The sequence below is a fragment of the Schistocerca gregaria genome, chromosome 3, assembly GCF_023897955.1.
Source record: "Schistocerca gregaria isolate iqSchGreg1 chromosome 3, iqSchGreg1.2, whole genome shotgun sequence".
NCBI classification, from domain to species: domain Eukaryota; kingdom Metazoa; phylum Arthropoda; class Insecta; order Orthoptera; family Acrididae; genus Schistocerca; species Schistocerca gregaria.
Window position 1 is genome coordinate 869030673 of NC_064922.1, and position 18254 is coordinate 869048926.

The 18254-nt window shown below is 41.4% G+C and overlaps 1 protein-coding gene across 1 annotated transcript in view; it reads right to left on the reverse strand.

Annotated features, from left to right (window-relative positions):
- LOC126354900 (uncharacterized) overlaps positions 1–18254 on the reverse strand; it is a 163804-nt gene that overhangs the window by 125294 nt on the left and 20256 nt on the right. Inside the window, exon 4 of the mRNA XM_050004965.1 lies at positions 9623–10690. Within this exon, the coding sequence (XP_049860922.1) occupies positions 9623–10690 (1068 nt within the window). The remainder of the gene's footprint in view (positions 1–9622; positions 10691–18254) is intronic.

Consider the following 18254-nt stretch of genomic DNA (forward strand, 5'->3'; position numbering starts at 1 on the left):
CATAAAGTCTATTCAAGACAGAGAAATCTCACCTAGCTAATTTTCAAAACATGTAAATTCTGATTCAGCAAAAATCTTTACATCATCTTTTTAAGACCGACCCCTCCCCAAAATCGACAGTCTGCCCCTTCACATAACATGAGCAACACGTATGCAGTTAGTCTTAAGAGCCTAATTGTCACAGTAACAGCTCTGTGAGAATCTGGACTACGAAATAACAATTGCAACATACATGTTTAACTATCCCACATGAAGTCTGATGCCTAGAAGCAAACATGCAAGATATATGTAGCGGAACGTCTGTGACTGGCAGGTAACCACAGGACGCATACGCATTTCAGTCTCAGGTGCACTATGTAACATGTAATGTTGCCGGATAATTCTCATAAGTAAAGTTCGTATTTGGAAAGCACACATAAAACAACTAACTATAACTGTTCCATGAAACTTGTGCATTGTACATTTCAATCATGTTGTTGACTTTCTATACGAAAAAACATGCACAGTTCATGCTATGATACATTACCACCACATCCAGTCTTCAATTCAATGTGTTTGCTGATTGTGTCACTTCACTCAGAGTGTGTTACCAAGATTATGTTTGGTGACAGAAGTGAAGATATCTGTCTCTGTGCAGCATGCAAAGTTGACCCGGTCATTTCATAATTTACAGTGCTAATAAAGTGGGAGGAGCTACTTAACTGTAAGAAATATGGCATGTGTGTCTTTTGCACATTCCTAGAAAACAGTTTCTTAGCTATTTCAGTGAGGGAACGAGCTGTGAGGTAATGAGCATTGAAGGATTGAGACTGAGGACAATGTCGATTGGAGACCATAGCACCACCTCTCTTCAAGAGTTGATGTAGTATGTCCTTCATTAACAAATCTCAATACTACTACTATTTCAAACAGACAAAGTGAAATTGAGAAGTACAGAAATAATGATCCTAGATACCAATTTAATCTAGGCAAAGGTGTCGGCAACAAGGTTCAATCTAATTCCCAAATGCAACAAACAAAATAGATCATTAATTCCCAATAAATATGAAGGTGAATTCTAGTTGATGGAAATTTCAATGCCACAATTTTGAACAGACGTGAGAAAGCATGATGAATGCAGCTGCTAATAAAGAGCTTGACATAGTGATATACATATGACATGCATTAGAATGGATAATTAAAATCCGTCTTATCACAAAGGACAGCCACACTGTCTGATGGCAGATTAAAAATTGGAGAGAATATCTATCTATATACTCCCCCCATGAACCATGGACCTTGACATTGGTGCGGAGGCTTGCATGCCTCAGCGATACAGATAGTCGTACCGTAGGTGCAACCACAACGGAGGGGTATCTGTTGAGAGGCCAGACAAACGTGTGGTTCCTGAAGAGGGGCAGCAGCCTTTTCAGTAGTTGCAGGGGCAACAGTCTGGATGATTGACTGATCTGGCCTTGCAACAATAACCAAAACGGCCTTGCTGTGCTGGCACTGTGAACGGCCGAAAGCAAGGGGAAACTATGGCCGTAATTTTTCCGGAGGGCATGCAGCTTTACTGTATGATTAAATAATGATGGCGTCCTCTCGGGTAAAATATTCCGGAGGTAAAACAGTCCCCCATTCGGATCACCGGGCAGGGACTACAAGAGGGTGTCGTTATCAGGGGAAAGAAAACTGGCGTTCTACGGATCGGAGCGTGGAATGTCAGATCCCTTAATCGGGCAGGTAGGTTAGAAAATTTAAAAAGGGAAATGGAGAGGTTAAAGTTAAATATAGTGGGAATTAGTGACGTTGGGTGGCAGGAGGAACAAGACTTTTGGTCAGGTGACTACAGGGTTATAAACACAAAATCAAATAGGGGTAATGCAGGAGTAGGTTTAATGATGAATAGGAAAATAGGAATGTGGGTAAGCTACTACAAACAGCATAGTGAACGCATTATTGTGGCCAAGATAGACACGAAGCCCACACCTACTACAGTAGTACAAATTTGTATGCCAACTAGCTCTGCAGATGACGAAGAAATTGAAGAAATCTATGATCAAATAAAAAAAAAAAATATTCAGATAGTGAAGGGTGACAAAAATTTAATAGTCATGGGAGACTGGAATTCGGTAGTAGGAAAAGGGGGAGAAGGAAACGTAGTAGGTGAATATGGACTGGGGCAAAGAAATGAAAGAGGAAGCCGCCTGGTAGAATTTTGCACAGAGCACAACTTAATCATAGCTAACACTTGATTCAAGAATCATAAAAGAAAGCTGTATACATGGAAGAAGCCTGGAGATACTGACAGGTTTCAGATAGATTATATAATGGTAAGACAGAGGTTTAGGAACCAGGTTTTAAATTGTAAGTCATTTCCAGGGGCAGATGTGGACTCTGACCATAATCTATTGGTCATGACCTGTAGATTAAAACTGAAGAGACTGCAAAAAGGTGGGAATTTAAGGAGATGGGACCTGGATAAACTAAAAGAACCAGAGGTTGTACAGAGTTACAGGGAAAGCATAAGGGAGCAATTGAGAGGAATGGGGGAAAGAAATACGGTAGAAGAAGAATGGGTAGCTTTGAGGGATGAAGTAGTGAAGGCAGCAGAGGATCAAGTACCTAAAAAGACAAGGGCTAGTAGAAATCCTTGGGTAACAGAAGAAATATTGAATTTAACTGAAAATATAAAAATGCAGTAAATGGAGCAGGCAAAAAAGAATACAGACGTCTCAAAAATGAGATCGACAGGAAGTGCAAAATGGCTAAGCAGGGATGGCTAGAGGACAAATGGAAGGATGTAGAGGCTTATCTCACTAGGGGTAAGATAGATACTGCCTACAGGAGAATTAGAGAGACCTTTGGAGAAAGGAGAACCATTTGCATGAATATCAAAAGCTTTGATGGAAACCCAGTTCTAAGCAAAGAAGGGAAAGCAGAAAGGTGGAAGTAGTATACAGAGGGTCTATACAAGGGCAATGCACTTGAGGACAACATTATGGAAATGGAAGAGGATGTAGATGAAGATGAAATGGGAGATACGATACTGCGTGAAGAGTTTGACAGAGCACTGAAAGACCTGAGTCGAAACAAGGCTCCCAGAGTAGACAACATTCCATTGGAACTACGGACGGTCTTGGGAGAGGCAGTCCTGACAAAACTCTACCATCTGGTGAGCAAGATGTGAAAATTACCGAACTATCAGTTTAATAAGTCACAGCTGCAAAATACTAACACGAATTCTTTACAGACGAATGGAAAACTAGTAGAAGCCGACCTCGGGGAAGATCAATTTTGATTCCGTAGAAATGTTGGATCACGTGAGGCAATACTGTCCCTGCGACTTATCTTAGAAGCTAGATTAAGGAAGGGCAAACCTACGTTTCTAGCATTTGTAGACTTAGAGAAAGCTTTTGACAATGTTGACTGGAATACCCTCTTTCAAATTCTGAAGGTAGCAGGGGTAAAATACAAAGAGCGAAAGGCTATTTACAATTTGTACAGAAACCAGATGGCAGTTATAAGAGTCAAGGGACATGAAAGGGAAGCAGTGGTTGGGAAGGGAGTGAGACAGAGTTGTAGTCTGAACAGCATCGTCACCGGAGACGAGGGGTGGTGTCACCACTAGGAGCCGGAATCCAAAAAGACAGTCCATGGAATGGTGATGTGAATTCTCCTCCGAAGAAGAGATCAAAGATACAGCCGTCTGCTGGCAAAATTGTGTAGACAGTCTTCTGGGATAGCTACAGTGTGGTTATTTTGGATGCCCTGGAGGCTGAAGAAACTGTCAATTCAGCAAAGATGACACTGACTAAGCTGAAAACTTGAATTTCCAGAGTGAGGCCAGAGAAAGAGACCAACTTCCACCAGCAACATGATAATGCCAGATCCCACACCAGTTTTGCGACTACCCAACTCATCACAAAATAGACCATCCTAGCACATCCACCGTTATGGTCCCGATTTAGCGTCTTCAGACTTCCCTCTCTTTGGGTCTCTGAAAGATGGACAACGTGGCGAACGTTTTCAAGACTCCGATGCTGTTGTCAAGACTATAGGGGAATGGTTTTAGCCTTAGCTGATACAGATTTTTACAAGTGGGCCATGCAGGCTCTGGTTTGTCATTGGCAAAAGTGCACAACAAAACTGGTGACTATGTGGAAAAATGACACTCTGTATCCCCAATATTGCTCTATTTAGCTGTGCTGTTGTGATTAATGTACCTCCTGTAGTTTCCATGAAAAAATACATAAGGTTTTTCTTTCGTATAGACCCTCATATTATTTATATGGATTTATACTGGTATTTGTGCTGTGTCACATGCAACATCTGAAGTAGTTATTCACACGACAGTGTGTTGAACCAACAGGAACAATTATTATCATGAAGTTCTTATTCAAATTAAAATTACAAAATTACTCCATATATTAAAATTTTTCATGTTTAATTAACATTATTTTATTATGGAATATTCTGTCAGTTCTTGGAGGAACATGGATACATCAATAACTTGAACACAACATATTAATGTTCCACAGTAATATTAGTTCATGTTAAACTAGCAGCCAGTTATTATTCCTCTCACCATTACATAGTAAGTTTGTTATAACTGTTGCACACCAACATTTCGTAGACATCTTTTCCCTCCCTTTATTTGGTCTGTTCATCACATTCACCAGTTTGTCCATATGACATAGCAGCTTGTGCCATAACGCACTTTTAGAACTTTCTGTTTTATACACTCACATAGTTTCAATATTTGAATATACTGTAATGTAAGATTAATTTGCTTCACTGGTTCACGGGTGTCACATTGGATTATGTTATGGAAGCTGCATAATATTTCTACGAGACAGCTGCTCATCATCCTCAGTTGCTTACTGGCATGTTGCTGCCATCACTCGCCAATATATATGCTAATTCAATAGAAAAGTGCATGCCCAAGGGGTGGGGCCATAATGTCATCATAGACAAATCATAGAGCATGGCAACATCCAGTGCCCTCTGTCAGAGAAACAGGTCAAGGTCTTTGCATTTGCGACGTGGGAAAGTGCGTCTGCAAATAGTGGCCCACAGAGCTCACGCAAGTACAGTCTTGGCACCCAATTTAAGTATGGGACTTTGATTCTCTGTCTGTATTGGCTTATATTTGCTTGTCTGCGGCTGACAGTGTCTTAGTATCGCCAATGCTAGTTCCCCTGCCTTGCTGAGTTGAAATTGCAAGGTTCTATTGATCAGGTCATTAGTTACACGAATTTCAACTGCTTCTCTAATGATGGAGTTCCAGTAGTTGGAAGCGGACGAAAGGATCTTTGTCCTTCTGTAGTTCATGCTGTGGCCTGTGTTAAGACAGTGTCCAGCCACAGCAGACTTTTCTAGCTGACCCAGTCTGGTGTGAAGTCTACGTTCAGCACATCTCTGGTCTTTTCAGACCTAGGTTAACGTTAACGGAACCCAACATATATCGCACTTGCACTGGAGGGCAGAAGACATATTTCATTTGATACTTTTTGAACAGTCTGCTAATCTTAAATGTCATGCCGCCAACATATGGTAGAAAAACTATCCTAGTGGAGTTCTACATTTCTATTGGCTGTTCTTGAGCTCTAGTGCATGCAGGTTTAAATGCATTATGGATCTGTAATCAGAGTACCCGTTTTGTACAAACACAGACCAAAGCTCACTAAGCTCTGCTGGTAAGCCCCCTGCATCTGAGATACTTCTAGTCTTATAAACGAGAGTCCATAACACGCCACTGCATTGAGACTGGTGATGGCAGCTAGCAGCTCGGAAAATATATATATGTGAGAATCGATTTGCAAAACGCACTGTGATCGAAGGAACCATCTTCTTTCCTCTGAACCAAGACATCAAGGAACGGGAGGTCTCCGTTTTTCTCCATTTCCATGGTGAAGCAAACACTGGGGTGGAGGGAGTTAAGGTGTTCCAGAAATGCATCAAGCGTTGCTGCTCCGTGTGACCAAACTACAAAAGTGTTGTCCACATATCTCCAGAAACATTTAGATATCAACACTGCTTTTTCCTCGAAGTCTTCCATGAAACAGTTAGCTACTATGGGAGTCAAAGGGCTCCCATGGCAACATTGTCAGACTGCTCAAAATACTGTTCATTAAATAAAAATGAAGTATAGGCAAGTACAGGTTTCAATAAATATAAAATGTCCTCCTCCAACTTAGTTCCTGTACATTGTAATGAATCCACCAACGGTACTCGTGTGAACAAAGAGACCACATCAAAACTCACTAATACATCAGGTGGCTTGAGGCGCAAAGCGTTCAGTCGTCGTATAACATCTTCTAAGTTTTGAATGTTATGTTTACATTTTCCAACTTGTGGGCATAGAAGTGAACCGAAATGTTTTATTATGTATTATGTTGGGGCACCTAAATCGCTCACGAGGGGATGAAGTGGATCCCCTTCCTAATAGATCTTAGGCAGCCTATAAAGCAGTGATGGAACTGACGCTTTTACTTTTAAGCTCTTTTAAGATGTTCAGGAAACTGGCCCTATTTTACGAGCACGGATGCCTCCCATTGTACTGCGTCAGTTGGATCCTTATGGAGATGGTGATACGCTGAGTACTGCAATAAACCCATATTCTTGCCGAAATAAGATGTTGCGGGCAAAAGAATAGTAGTATTTCCTTTGTCAGCAGGTACAAATCACTATTTCTGTGTCTTCTCTTAAGGACTGGAGAGCCTTCCTTTCTTCAGTGTTGATGTCCTGTTTCAGTGCGAGCATTCTGGTTATGGGCCTGCAAGCTCTCGCCTTCAGTCTCACTCTGAAGTTTCAAGACACCTTGTTCAGTGGCACTGATAAAATCCTTTATAGGCAAGGTCTTAGGAGTGGGTGTAAAATTTAGTCCCTTTTCCAACACCGATACCGCAGTGTCACTCAGTAGTTTATCTGTGAAATTAAACACAGTATGTCTACATGATTAACGGTCTTATGATGAATAGTGTGTAAGGCGATGGAACTTGTAAGTTTGATACGCTATGGTCTGCTATGTGGTCGCTTTCAGACTGGACGAGACAGAAGGCCATGGCACAATGAACTTCCAAGCACCATCACCTTACACGCCAATCATCGCCAGAACATAAACCACGTATATGTACTGTGATTAATTTCACAGATAAACAACAGAGTCATGCTGTGATATCAGTGTTGGAAAAGGAACTAAATTTTCCAAGTGAGACTGCTGAAGAAATAAGACAAGAGGCTTGCAGGCCCATAACCAGGATGTCTGCACCAAAGCAGAAAGGCAAGCTCTCCATTCCTTAAGAGAAGACACAGATATAGTGATTTTTTCCTGCTAACAAGGGAAATGATACTGCTGTTTTGCCTGCAACATCTTATTTCGACAAAATGGATTTACTACATGACTCAGCGTATTGCCGTCTCCATAAGAATCCAACTGACACAATATAACAGAAGACAACCACATTGCTCAAATCCAGCCAGTTTCATGAACATCTTAAAAAGAGCTCGAGAGTACAAGCATCAATTCCACCTCGACTTTATAGGCTGCCTATGAGCCATATCAAAGGGGATCTTTTTCGTGCCATCGTGAGCAATATGGGAGCCCCAACATGCTATGTAGCAAAACATCACTTCTCTTCTATGCCCACTGGTGGGAAAATGTGAACACCACATTCGAAACTCAGATGTTATACAATGATTGAAGACTTTGCATTTTGATTCAATGTGGTCTCCTTCGTTCACATGAGTTCCTTTAACGAATTAATCATAAATTACAGAAACTTAGTTGGAAAAGGACTTCTTGCATCTGTTCAACGACATGCACACCTCGACTTACTTTTTATTTAATGAACAATATTTTGAGCAGACCGACAGCGTTGCTATGTTCAGCCCTTCGTCTCGCAAAGTAGCTAATCTTTTTATGGAAGACTTAGAGGAAAAAGCACTTCAGTCACTGGTGTCGAAACCTAAATCTTTCTGAAGATATGTGGACGACACTAACATAATTTGGGCACATGAAGCAGCAATGCTTCCTGCATTTCTGAAACACCTTAACTCCCTCCATCCCAGCATTTGCTTCACTACTGAAGTTGTGAAAAATGGAAACCTCCCAGTCCTAGATGGCTTGGTCCACAGAAAAGAAGATGGTTCCTTTGATCACAGTGTGTTTTGCAAATCAACTCTCACTGACTGATATCAACGAGCTGCCATCTACAGTAGCATGTTACGGGCTCTCGTTCATAGGGCTAGAATTATCTCGGATGCAGGGAGCTTATCAGCAGAGCTTAGCAATCTTCAGTCTGTGTTTGTACGGAACGGGTACTTTGATTAACAGATTGTAATCCATTAAAACCTGCATGCACTAAAGCTCAAGAACAGCCAGAAGAAAGGGAGAATTCCACTAGAATAGTTTTTCTAGTGAAGGTTAATGACATGTCATTTAAGATTAGCACGTTGTTCAAAGAACGTCAAATAAAATGTGTCTTCTGCCCCTCAGCACAAGTGCAAACTATGCTGGGTTCTGTTAAAGTCAACCTAGGTCTAAGGAGACCAGGGATATATAAATTCCCTTGCCAATGTGGAGAATCATACACTGGCCAGAAGTGTTGCACTGTTAAGGATAAAAGTCCTGAACATACGAAGTCAGACCAGACTGTGTCAGCTAGAAAAGTCTGCTGTGACTGAACACTGTCTTGACGGGACACAGCATAAATTAGAGAGAGAGAGACAAAGATCCTTTCATGCACTTCCACGTACTGGGACTCCACCATTAGAGAAGCGGTTAACATTCATTTAACTAACAACCTGATCAGTAGATACAGGCGATATGAGCTCAGGAAGGCATGGGAACTGGCATTGGCGGCACCAAGGTACCGTAGGCCACAGATGAACAAATACAAGTTGACACAGATGGAGAAGCAAAGTGCCACACTTAAAATGGGTGACAACAATACATGTACGGTCGCTGTGCTACTATTTGTGGCTGCACTTTTCCTGTGTTGCGAATGCAAAGACAGTGGCCCATTTCTCTGACGGGGGCACTGGATATCGCCGTGATCTATGATTCGTCTATGACAACGATATAGCCCCATTGCTTGGGGCCTGCACTTTTCTAGCGAGTTAGTGAATATATTGGCGAGTGATTGCAGCAACAAGTCAGTAAGCACCTGAAGATGACAAAGCAGCTGCCTCGTTTAAATATTGTGCAGCTTCAACAACATTGTCAGACATGACGCTCGTGAACCAATGGAGCAGTTACTATATCGGGAAAGTCTCAAACCACCCGTTAGATTTATCTGTTCAGTGTCACTTTAGGTATTACATGATGCTCATGTTTTGTGTCAATACAGTCATAAAATATCACATACCTTTGTACAGAGTTCTTTGTGCAACTATGAATTCTCGCTGAGGTCATGTGGACTACCTGTTCAACATTAAGTTATCTGACAATTGCCTAAGAAGCCAAAAGCCAGTTCATAATGAACTAATAAATATTATAGTGGAACATTAATACATTGTATTCAAGTTATTAAAACATTATTTTACTTGAGCCAGTAACATTTAGCACCATTACAGCCAAAAACTGAAATATGTTTCTGATTAAACATTTAGAGGCACATTTAAATTGATCACTTACCTGTCACTCTGATCATCTTGTGGTACAACAGGAGGTGTGAGCAGACATTCCACAAGCACTGCTGCAGGTGTTGGTAACATATCATCAGCCATTTTCATGTGCCATAATCTAGATGAAAGGAAGGCAGGAGGAAAACAATTCCTTCCACAGATCACATTTTCAAACACTGGTGACAGTAGTAAGGATGAGAAACTGTCGTCACTACACTGTCTGCTCATGCTGCGCAAGAAGCATAAAAAATCTCTAGTCACTTCTGTTATTTTCGTTTTTTGAGAATTCTCTGATGTGATGAGAGATTTCATATGGTAAACTAATGACTCCCACACAACATTCAGCACTTCCTGTGCTTCTTTGTTTTTCCGGTATGCCACAATCAACACTGCAGAACATGCACAATAGAGGATCAGTGGGTGAAGGCGCAGAAACTGTGCTGGTGATTTAATTACAGCGACAGACAATTTTGGTGATTCAAACTGAAAATCATCTCTGCTCTCTGGTGCAATAGGACACAAAACTTGTGCTAATCTATCAATGCAACCAGATCGAAAAATGTGGAAGTTTCTCTTCAGGCCAGAAAATGCATGTTTTCCATTGCCAGCAACAGAGCTGTTGCTAACAGAAAGATTGAAATGACTCAGATCAGTCTGATCAGGTATTCCAAAGTTGAATCTGAGAAATGCATTAAGAACTACACTGCAGTCATCACACAAAGGTGCTGCGCAGCAAACAAAGAACCAAAAAACCTCATGTTTCAAACGAATCAACTGTTCATTTTTGGTGTTGCTAATAACTAGTGGCTGTAGTAAAAGTTTCAGGTGCTTCTTAATATCTTGACCATTTGAAGCACACAACTTTTCAATTAGGTACTTCCAACATTTGAAAGCTGGAGCTCTATCACTGCGTTTAAATGCTCTTTCTTCCACAGCAAGCATGCTGTTTGTCAACTGACTGTTCTGGTTTGACAGCAACTGATTTGCCAGAAGGTCCACCAGGAGGCACCACACGACTTCCCAGCTTGGTTCCACACGCTCAGGAGATTCAACAAGCTTTATTAGCTTAGGGCAGTAACTGAAAAGTAAAAATTATTTTATTAATAAGGATATTTATAATATTTCCATAATAAATTTCTGTAAAATTACATGTAAAAAAAAGACAACAAACATATCAAAGTATGTTTTTCAATGTTACTACTTGTTCAGTGGAACACACGCACACACACACACACACACACACACACACACACACACACACACACACACACACACACACACACACACACACACAGAGAGAGAGAGAGAGAGAGAGAGAGAGAGAGAGAGAGAGAGAGAGAGAGAGAGAGAGAGAGAGATATTTCCTCCTCTGTACAGAAACAAGTCTTATTTCTCATAAATTATAAAAAGTAGCTCAACATCTTAAGTTCTACCCATGTTGTGCAAATTCTCATCTAATGTAGTAACCACAGACTTGTTACTAACATCCTCATCAACAATGAGTGATAACTTCTGCTGTAGGATTCAGTGATTAAAAAACCATTTTGAGAAAATTCAAGAGCCAATCAGCATAGTAAAACAATAAGGGTGAATGCGAAGTAAACAAGCAATAGAACGTAACAGAAAGCTGAGAAAGTTGCAATGATGCTGAACAATGTGTAGAGCCAAAAGTAGTTTCAAATGTAAACAACATTGCAAAAAGATGCAGAAAAATATAAAGGCTGCTTTCATGAAAAGCCTTTGTTGTACAACAGAAAAATACAAGACACTTTGGGGAAGAGTTACATTACATGTTAAGAAGAAAATATTGGGAAAAAAAAAAGCAACAGATCTAACAGTCCTATTGTTAGTTCTGATTTTCTTCCACAGAAAGATGTTCTCTTTTTCCATTCGACTATTATTCTCATTATCTACAAACCAGTTACTGGTTCATATCAACTTAATTAAGTTCACTGAAACTAGAAAATGGAGTAAATAGGGGATGAAATCAATGAAAATGTAATGACATGAAATAAAGTAAGTGAAAACTGTTCAGAAATAATGAAACTTTGTGTCATGTCTGGGTTTGAACTGAGAACTTTTATACTAATATATATAACATTAACACTATCTAACCACAGCTCCAGGTCTAACAGAAATTTTCATTGTCACTTGTGTTTCCTCCTATTACTTCCAAACATAAGAACTTTTCATGATGGGTATGAGGGAACAGCACCAGCGGTAGAATGGTTCTGATAGAGCACCAAGTCATCTGGACAAAATTGTCAAATGTACAGTAATGCTATTTGTGTTATATGTTAATACTTCCTACACCAGAAATTTGTAGCTTTACTGTGGAGAGCAGCCTCGGAGACTCTGTGACATATCACATTCACCTTCCCTGATTTTTGATAGATTAGTCATGCATATTGAAGTGAAGTCTCAAATGCGAATTTTTTCACACCTACCACCAAAGTATCTTATGCAGAAGTCATGATAAGTGATGATTACCTGCACAGCACCTGATGCACCATTTCTGTTAAAGGCTTTACACTTTGATGATACTTTGTTAGACGAAGTGTCACATTTAGCACAGTACTATGAAGTCACACAAGTAGAGAAGGTTCGGCAGCTAGTGGTGACGCAGCAGTACACAAACAACATTGCATGGGTCCCTCAACATGTGAACAGTGGAAAAACTTCTGTCATTGTATGCCATTGGACCTGCACTGTGATGCTTTCACACTTCCAGATAAATGCACTGCTATTCGTTGAATCTTTATCTCCTGTACTAATCATACCTGGTTCTGGTTGCAATTGACATGCAGTACTCAATAATCAGACAAAGGTACCTGTCTCATGCATTACTTGCATTTCACTATGAACCTTTATAACATATGCCTTTACTACAACTAATTTTGTGTGTCCAACATAATTTAAAATTATGAAACTTTTACAGTGAGCAGAAATCATACAACAAAACACCAATGGATGTTGATGTGCAAGATGTTTTTTTTTTATTTTTTATGGAGATGGTCCTTTGCCTGGTCTTGCAACTGTGTGACCACTGTCTGCAGTTTTCCCTGCTTACTCCAATTTTGTAATGCTGAGACTTTGCTATATCCAACAGTACCATCCACAAACAGCTTCACTGAGCTTTTGACCTTATCCACCATATCACTGTACACATTGTGAATAGAAATGATGCTGCAATGCCTCATTGGGGTACACTAAAAGTCTCCCTGTCATCTAGTAAAAAGACATTTGAGTTCTATCTACTAGGAAATCCTACCTCTGATCGCAAAGTCAAATATTCCATACTCTCTTACACTGTTCACTGGGTGAAATTATGTAGATTTCTGAGTCTCTCAGGCAAACAGTGCGAACATTTGCACAAGACCACTGTTTGCAGAATCCATATTGTCTCCTACAGAGGAGATAAGCAGTCTCTAAAAAATCTTTACATGTAAGCATGATGTGTGTTCAACAATTCTACAATAGACTGACATCAGAAATATAGGCCAGTAGTTACACATGTCCATCCAATGACCCTTCTGCAAAACAGGAATAATTTGCACTTTTTTCTAGTCATGTGAAAAGCTCTGTTGCTTCAGCATCCTATAACAGCTTACTGTTAGAAGTGGAGCAAGTTCCTTCCCAGAAGTAGAATCTTAGAACCATCATCAAGATATTCTTTGGGTTGTTAAAGGCATCTCCATTGCTTCTTGTTACCATCGCATTTGCAGGAGTGAAAACTTATGATTACAAAACTTTTTGTAAGCATTGTGATCGATAGCTCTGTACAGTGACATTTTTTGTACACTATCATAAAGAAGGTAGCTACTGCCTAAGACATGAATTACAGCTCTATACAAAGTTGAAGTAGAACTTAGATAAGCTTCCAACACGGTACCAGCTACCAACTTCATAAGTTCAAGTACTTTTCAAATTATTGTACAGTACATTCTATGTGATGGGATATTACAGGTTTTCTCAGTGTGATTAAGGACTGGTGGTCTTCCAGGTATTCAATCAAATTGTTAAATCCGTTTTATGTACAATGTGGCTGATCCTGGTATGGTGCATATAAAAAACCACACACACAGCCAGTGTACCATCTGTTGACCAAAACGGTTAAACCATTTACACGCCATCAATATGCCAAAGGTTTGTACGAATTATCTAATTTTAGACTAAACATTGTTGTCCCATCTAATATGCCCAACTAACAGCACTAAAAGTACCAGACTCAAGCAAATGCATAACTTATGATGGTAAAATAATCCATAGATTTACACAGACACTTGGGCGAGATATCTGGTTGTGGAATTCCTTCCAAACTGCCATACAATTATCAACTAAGCAACATTCAAGTACTTTGCTGCAGCTTGAAACTAAGAAAATATTACACTTGAAGTTATCAAATAATGGAGTTATGTAAGCAAGAGATATCAGTTGTTCAAATCTTTATCACATATCAAACTAGGACTATCACTTGCACTTTACAATAAAATTTCTAAATATAGACTTCAGAGCAAATGCTGTCGCTAAAAAAACAAACAATGGTGGTTGGGAGAAATACAGGGTATCTGAATCTGTATATCAATACTAACCCAGAAAAAAGAAAACATAATTCTAAAAGGAATAATAAAAATGAACCGTCATTCAGCCAACTTGCACAAGACATACTAGAAATTAATCTTAGAGGAATGAGTTTGACCTGCTTCTGGCTTATATCGCATATGTTTGTTAAAAACATGTTGATGATGTGACAAATGAAATTCTTTAACATAAACCATTTCACAGTCATATCTCATACCACGGCAGAAAAATATTTGGGAGATATGGAAAGAATACTTTAACTCTAGTGGTGCATAGCAATTCCATAAAAAACACGCACCTCACAAGCCTAACAAGAATTATGATTAGTTGCGGCAGTTTTCCATCTATTGAGGTCCAGTGTTGTTGTTGTTGATTTGAGGTGATTGGCACTCAACATCAACGTCATCAGTGCCCTGACAAAAGATCAGCAAGCCAATCTCATGGGTGGGGACGAAGGGTGTCCCCACATATGAAGCAGTTTACGATGTATTAAAGTCTGCCTCCCTTCCCCACCAATTTATGGATGAGGCCCGACAGTTCACAAACTTTCACTACTCTTTTATCACTGGTTTTATCACTGGAATTAGTATCTGCGAAGGTGTGGGCAGATCTCCAACGAGACTGAGGGCTGCCCTTATATCAGTATATAGGGCACATGTTGCCAAAACATGCTGAACTAAAAGTGGTGGATCCTCGAGCTGGAGGAAGAAGTCATGTGTTAATGGGCTATGTACAATGTGCAGTCTGGTAAGCAGAACCTCCTTCCCCAGCGATAAGGCTGGCATGAAGTCCACCACGCCTGTGTCGTCGATTTGAGCAACCCAGTTTGTTTTCCGTCACCTGCAACCATTCAGTCTCCCATTGACGGATGATGCGTCTGTGAGAAAATGAGACGATGGCATGCACCAGGATGGGACATGATGGACAGCACCATCCCGACATGCTTCCCTGGCGGCTTTGTCGGCCATGTCGTTTCCCTGTATCCCGATGTGGCCAGGTATCTATCAAAAGATCACCACCTCGCCACAGTGTTGGAGCCGCTGCAAAGAGTCATGGATGAGCTGAATCAGCTGGTCTACTGGATTCAGCTGGTCTACTGGATACGTTTGGTGAAGTGCTTGCAGTGCACTAAGCGAGCCTGAACAGACAAGAAACCTTTAAAATAGTGACGCCTGTGAATCCTCTCCAGTGCCATCAGAATGCCATATAATTCCGCATCATAATTTTTAATTTGTTCTGTAAGATGCCCTGTAAAAGCCCTATCAGGGAAAACAGCAGAACAACCGAGGACATTCTCTTGCTGGGATCTATCTGTACGCAATGATAAAACTGTGATACATACTTAAAACGGATGAAAACAAAGTTGTAAAAACATGTTTTGAAGTACAAGTTTTCTTGTACTATGTCAAGCTTAAAAATCACTTTGGGCGTCTGAAGATACCAAGGCCCATATTCTAGTGCACTGTCCCACTTTGACTGCCCAGTGACGAAATCTTGGCTTACTGGACTGTTGCTGCTTATTTTATCTGACAACACCTCTTTGTCTAATTACTTTTACATTTTATCCATGAGGGTGGGTTTTATCATTTGATCTAAGTTTTAGCGCATGTCCTTTGTCCCTCTGTGTCCTCCACCCTAGTGCTTTTAGGGTGGAGGTTTTAATGTGTTGCAGAGTGGCTGGCTTTCCCTTTTTATTCTCGTGGTCGGCCAGCCACTGCAATCTGCTTTCTTGTCTTACTCTCTTCTGTTTCTAGCGTCTCCATGTTTTCTTGTCCTCTCATTCCTTTTAGTGTTTGTTGCCTTTCTTTCATTCTTGTGGTTTTTCCTTTCTGTTTTTTGTTTTATATCTCGTGGGTTTTATTCTCACACTTGTGGAATTGTCTTATTACGAACAAGGGATTGATAACCCTGTCTCCCGGTGGGTGTCTCTGGCTCCGTTTTTGTTGATGATTTTGCCATCTATTTCAGTTCTCCATGGTCCTGTCTCACTGTCTTAATCATCTTCACTCCTGGAGCATTGCCAATTGCTTTCCCTTTTCCACTGACAAAACTGTCTGTATGAATTTCTGGCGGCGCAAATGGTTTCTCCCACCATCTCTACATCTTGGGCCTGTTGCCCTTCCATTTATTGACACTACGAAATTCCTGGCGCTCATGCTCTATACGAAACACTTGGGCCACACCGACACTGAGGCAGGTCTTCACAGTTCAAGAGGTAACGGTTGGCCACCCAAGCATGGCCAATGTGAAGCTGGCAGAGGACAACTGATTCCCTGTGAGAGACCTGCATGGAAGACTTCCACACTTTTGTAGTCTCCTTAATGACACGCAGTTTGTTGTGTGTACTGTTATGCCATTTCGTCTCCCAAAGCCTGAAAACCCTACTGCGTAAGTCAGAATGCTGGTCAGGTTCAGAGATGCCTATCACCAGAAGCGGTTTCCACGTAGCCTGTTTGGCCAGCCTGTCGCCAAGTTTGTTGCCTGGGTTGCCGACATGTCCTGGGGTCCACACAAACACCACTGAACGATGGGACCTGTCCAGGGCATAGATGGACTCCTGGATGGCCGCAACCAAAGGATGGTGGGAGTAGCACTCTCTCATTGAGAAGTCCGTACATGGAAGAAACAATTTCTCGGGGCATCAACGGATATACTGAAGTGCACGAGATAAGGCCACCAGCTGTGCAGTGAATACACTACAGCCATCGGGCAAGGAATGCTGTTCAATATGGCCTCTGTGGATAAAGGCAAAGCCAACATTACCATCAGCTATCGAGCAGTTGGTGTTAACCACTTCAGAGCACCCAGAACACTTCAAGAATCGAGAGGAAGTGACAGCGGAGAGCTGCAGGGTTCACGGAGTCCTTAGGGTCACACGAAAGGTCCAGGCGAAGCTTCAGCCTACAGCTACACCATGAAGGTGTACATTAATGGAGCTCATGGAGAAGTCGTGAAGGGAAGGACTGGTTCAGACAGAAGCGATCGCATATGAACCGCAATCATAAGCCCTGACCTGGGTCACCTATGCGGAAGGTGAACCACTGTGGCTGGGAAAAGACAGTAATTAGGATGTTCAGGAGAGCTATGAATGTGTGCAACGTACCTGGCGAGCAGTTGTACACTGATCTTCAATGGAGGGACTCCAGCCCCCAACTGTACACTTGTCACCGGACACTTACTATAAGCTCTAGTCGCTAGTCGAACTCCATTATGGTGCAATGGGTCGAGCAAATACAACGCTGAGGGTGCTGCCGAACCGTAAATCACTCTCCCATAGTCAAGGTGGGATTAAACAAGGGCTTTGTAGGGTTGCAGCAGTGTGGAGCGATCTGCACCCTAGTTGCTGTTGCTCACGCAGCGGAGGGCACTGAGGTACTGCCAATACTTCTGTTTAATGTGATGAATGAGAAGAAGCCAACTCAAACGAGCATCGAAAGCTAGGCCTAAGAATCAATACGTCTCCCCTGCAGTGAGTGGATCATTGAGGTAAAGTGCTGGTTCCAGAGGAATGGTATGTCGCCGACAGAAATGCATGATACATGGCTTCATGGCGGAAAGCTAGAGACCATGGGCTACAGCCCATGACTGCGCCTTGTGGCTGGCTCCCTGTAGGCAACGCTCAGCAACACCAGTACTAAAGCAGCAGTACGAAATGCAGAAGTCATCTACATACAGAGAAAGTAAGACTGAGGGCCAGACAGCTGCTGCTAGACCGTTAATGATCACTAAAAATAGACACACACTCAATACAGAGCCCTGCGGGGCTCCATTCTCCTGGATATGGATGCATCTATGAGAGGCACCAACTCGGACATGGAAAGTACGGAGCGACAGGAAGTTTTGTATGAAAATCTGAAGTGGGCCCCGGAGACCCAACTCCTACAATGTAGCAAGAATCTGATGTCGTCAGGACATGTAGTATGCTTTATGTAAGTCAAGAAAGGCTGTTCGGATGATAGACTCGATGGACACAATATTATCAGTGGTAGAGCGGCCCTGGTGGAAGCCGCCCTGACATGGAGCCACCAGGCCACATGACTCCAGGACACAACCCAACTGCT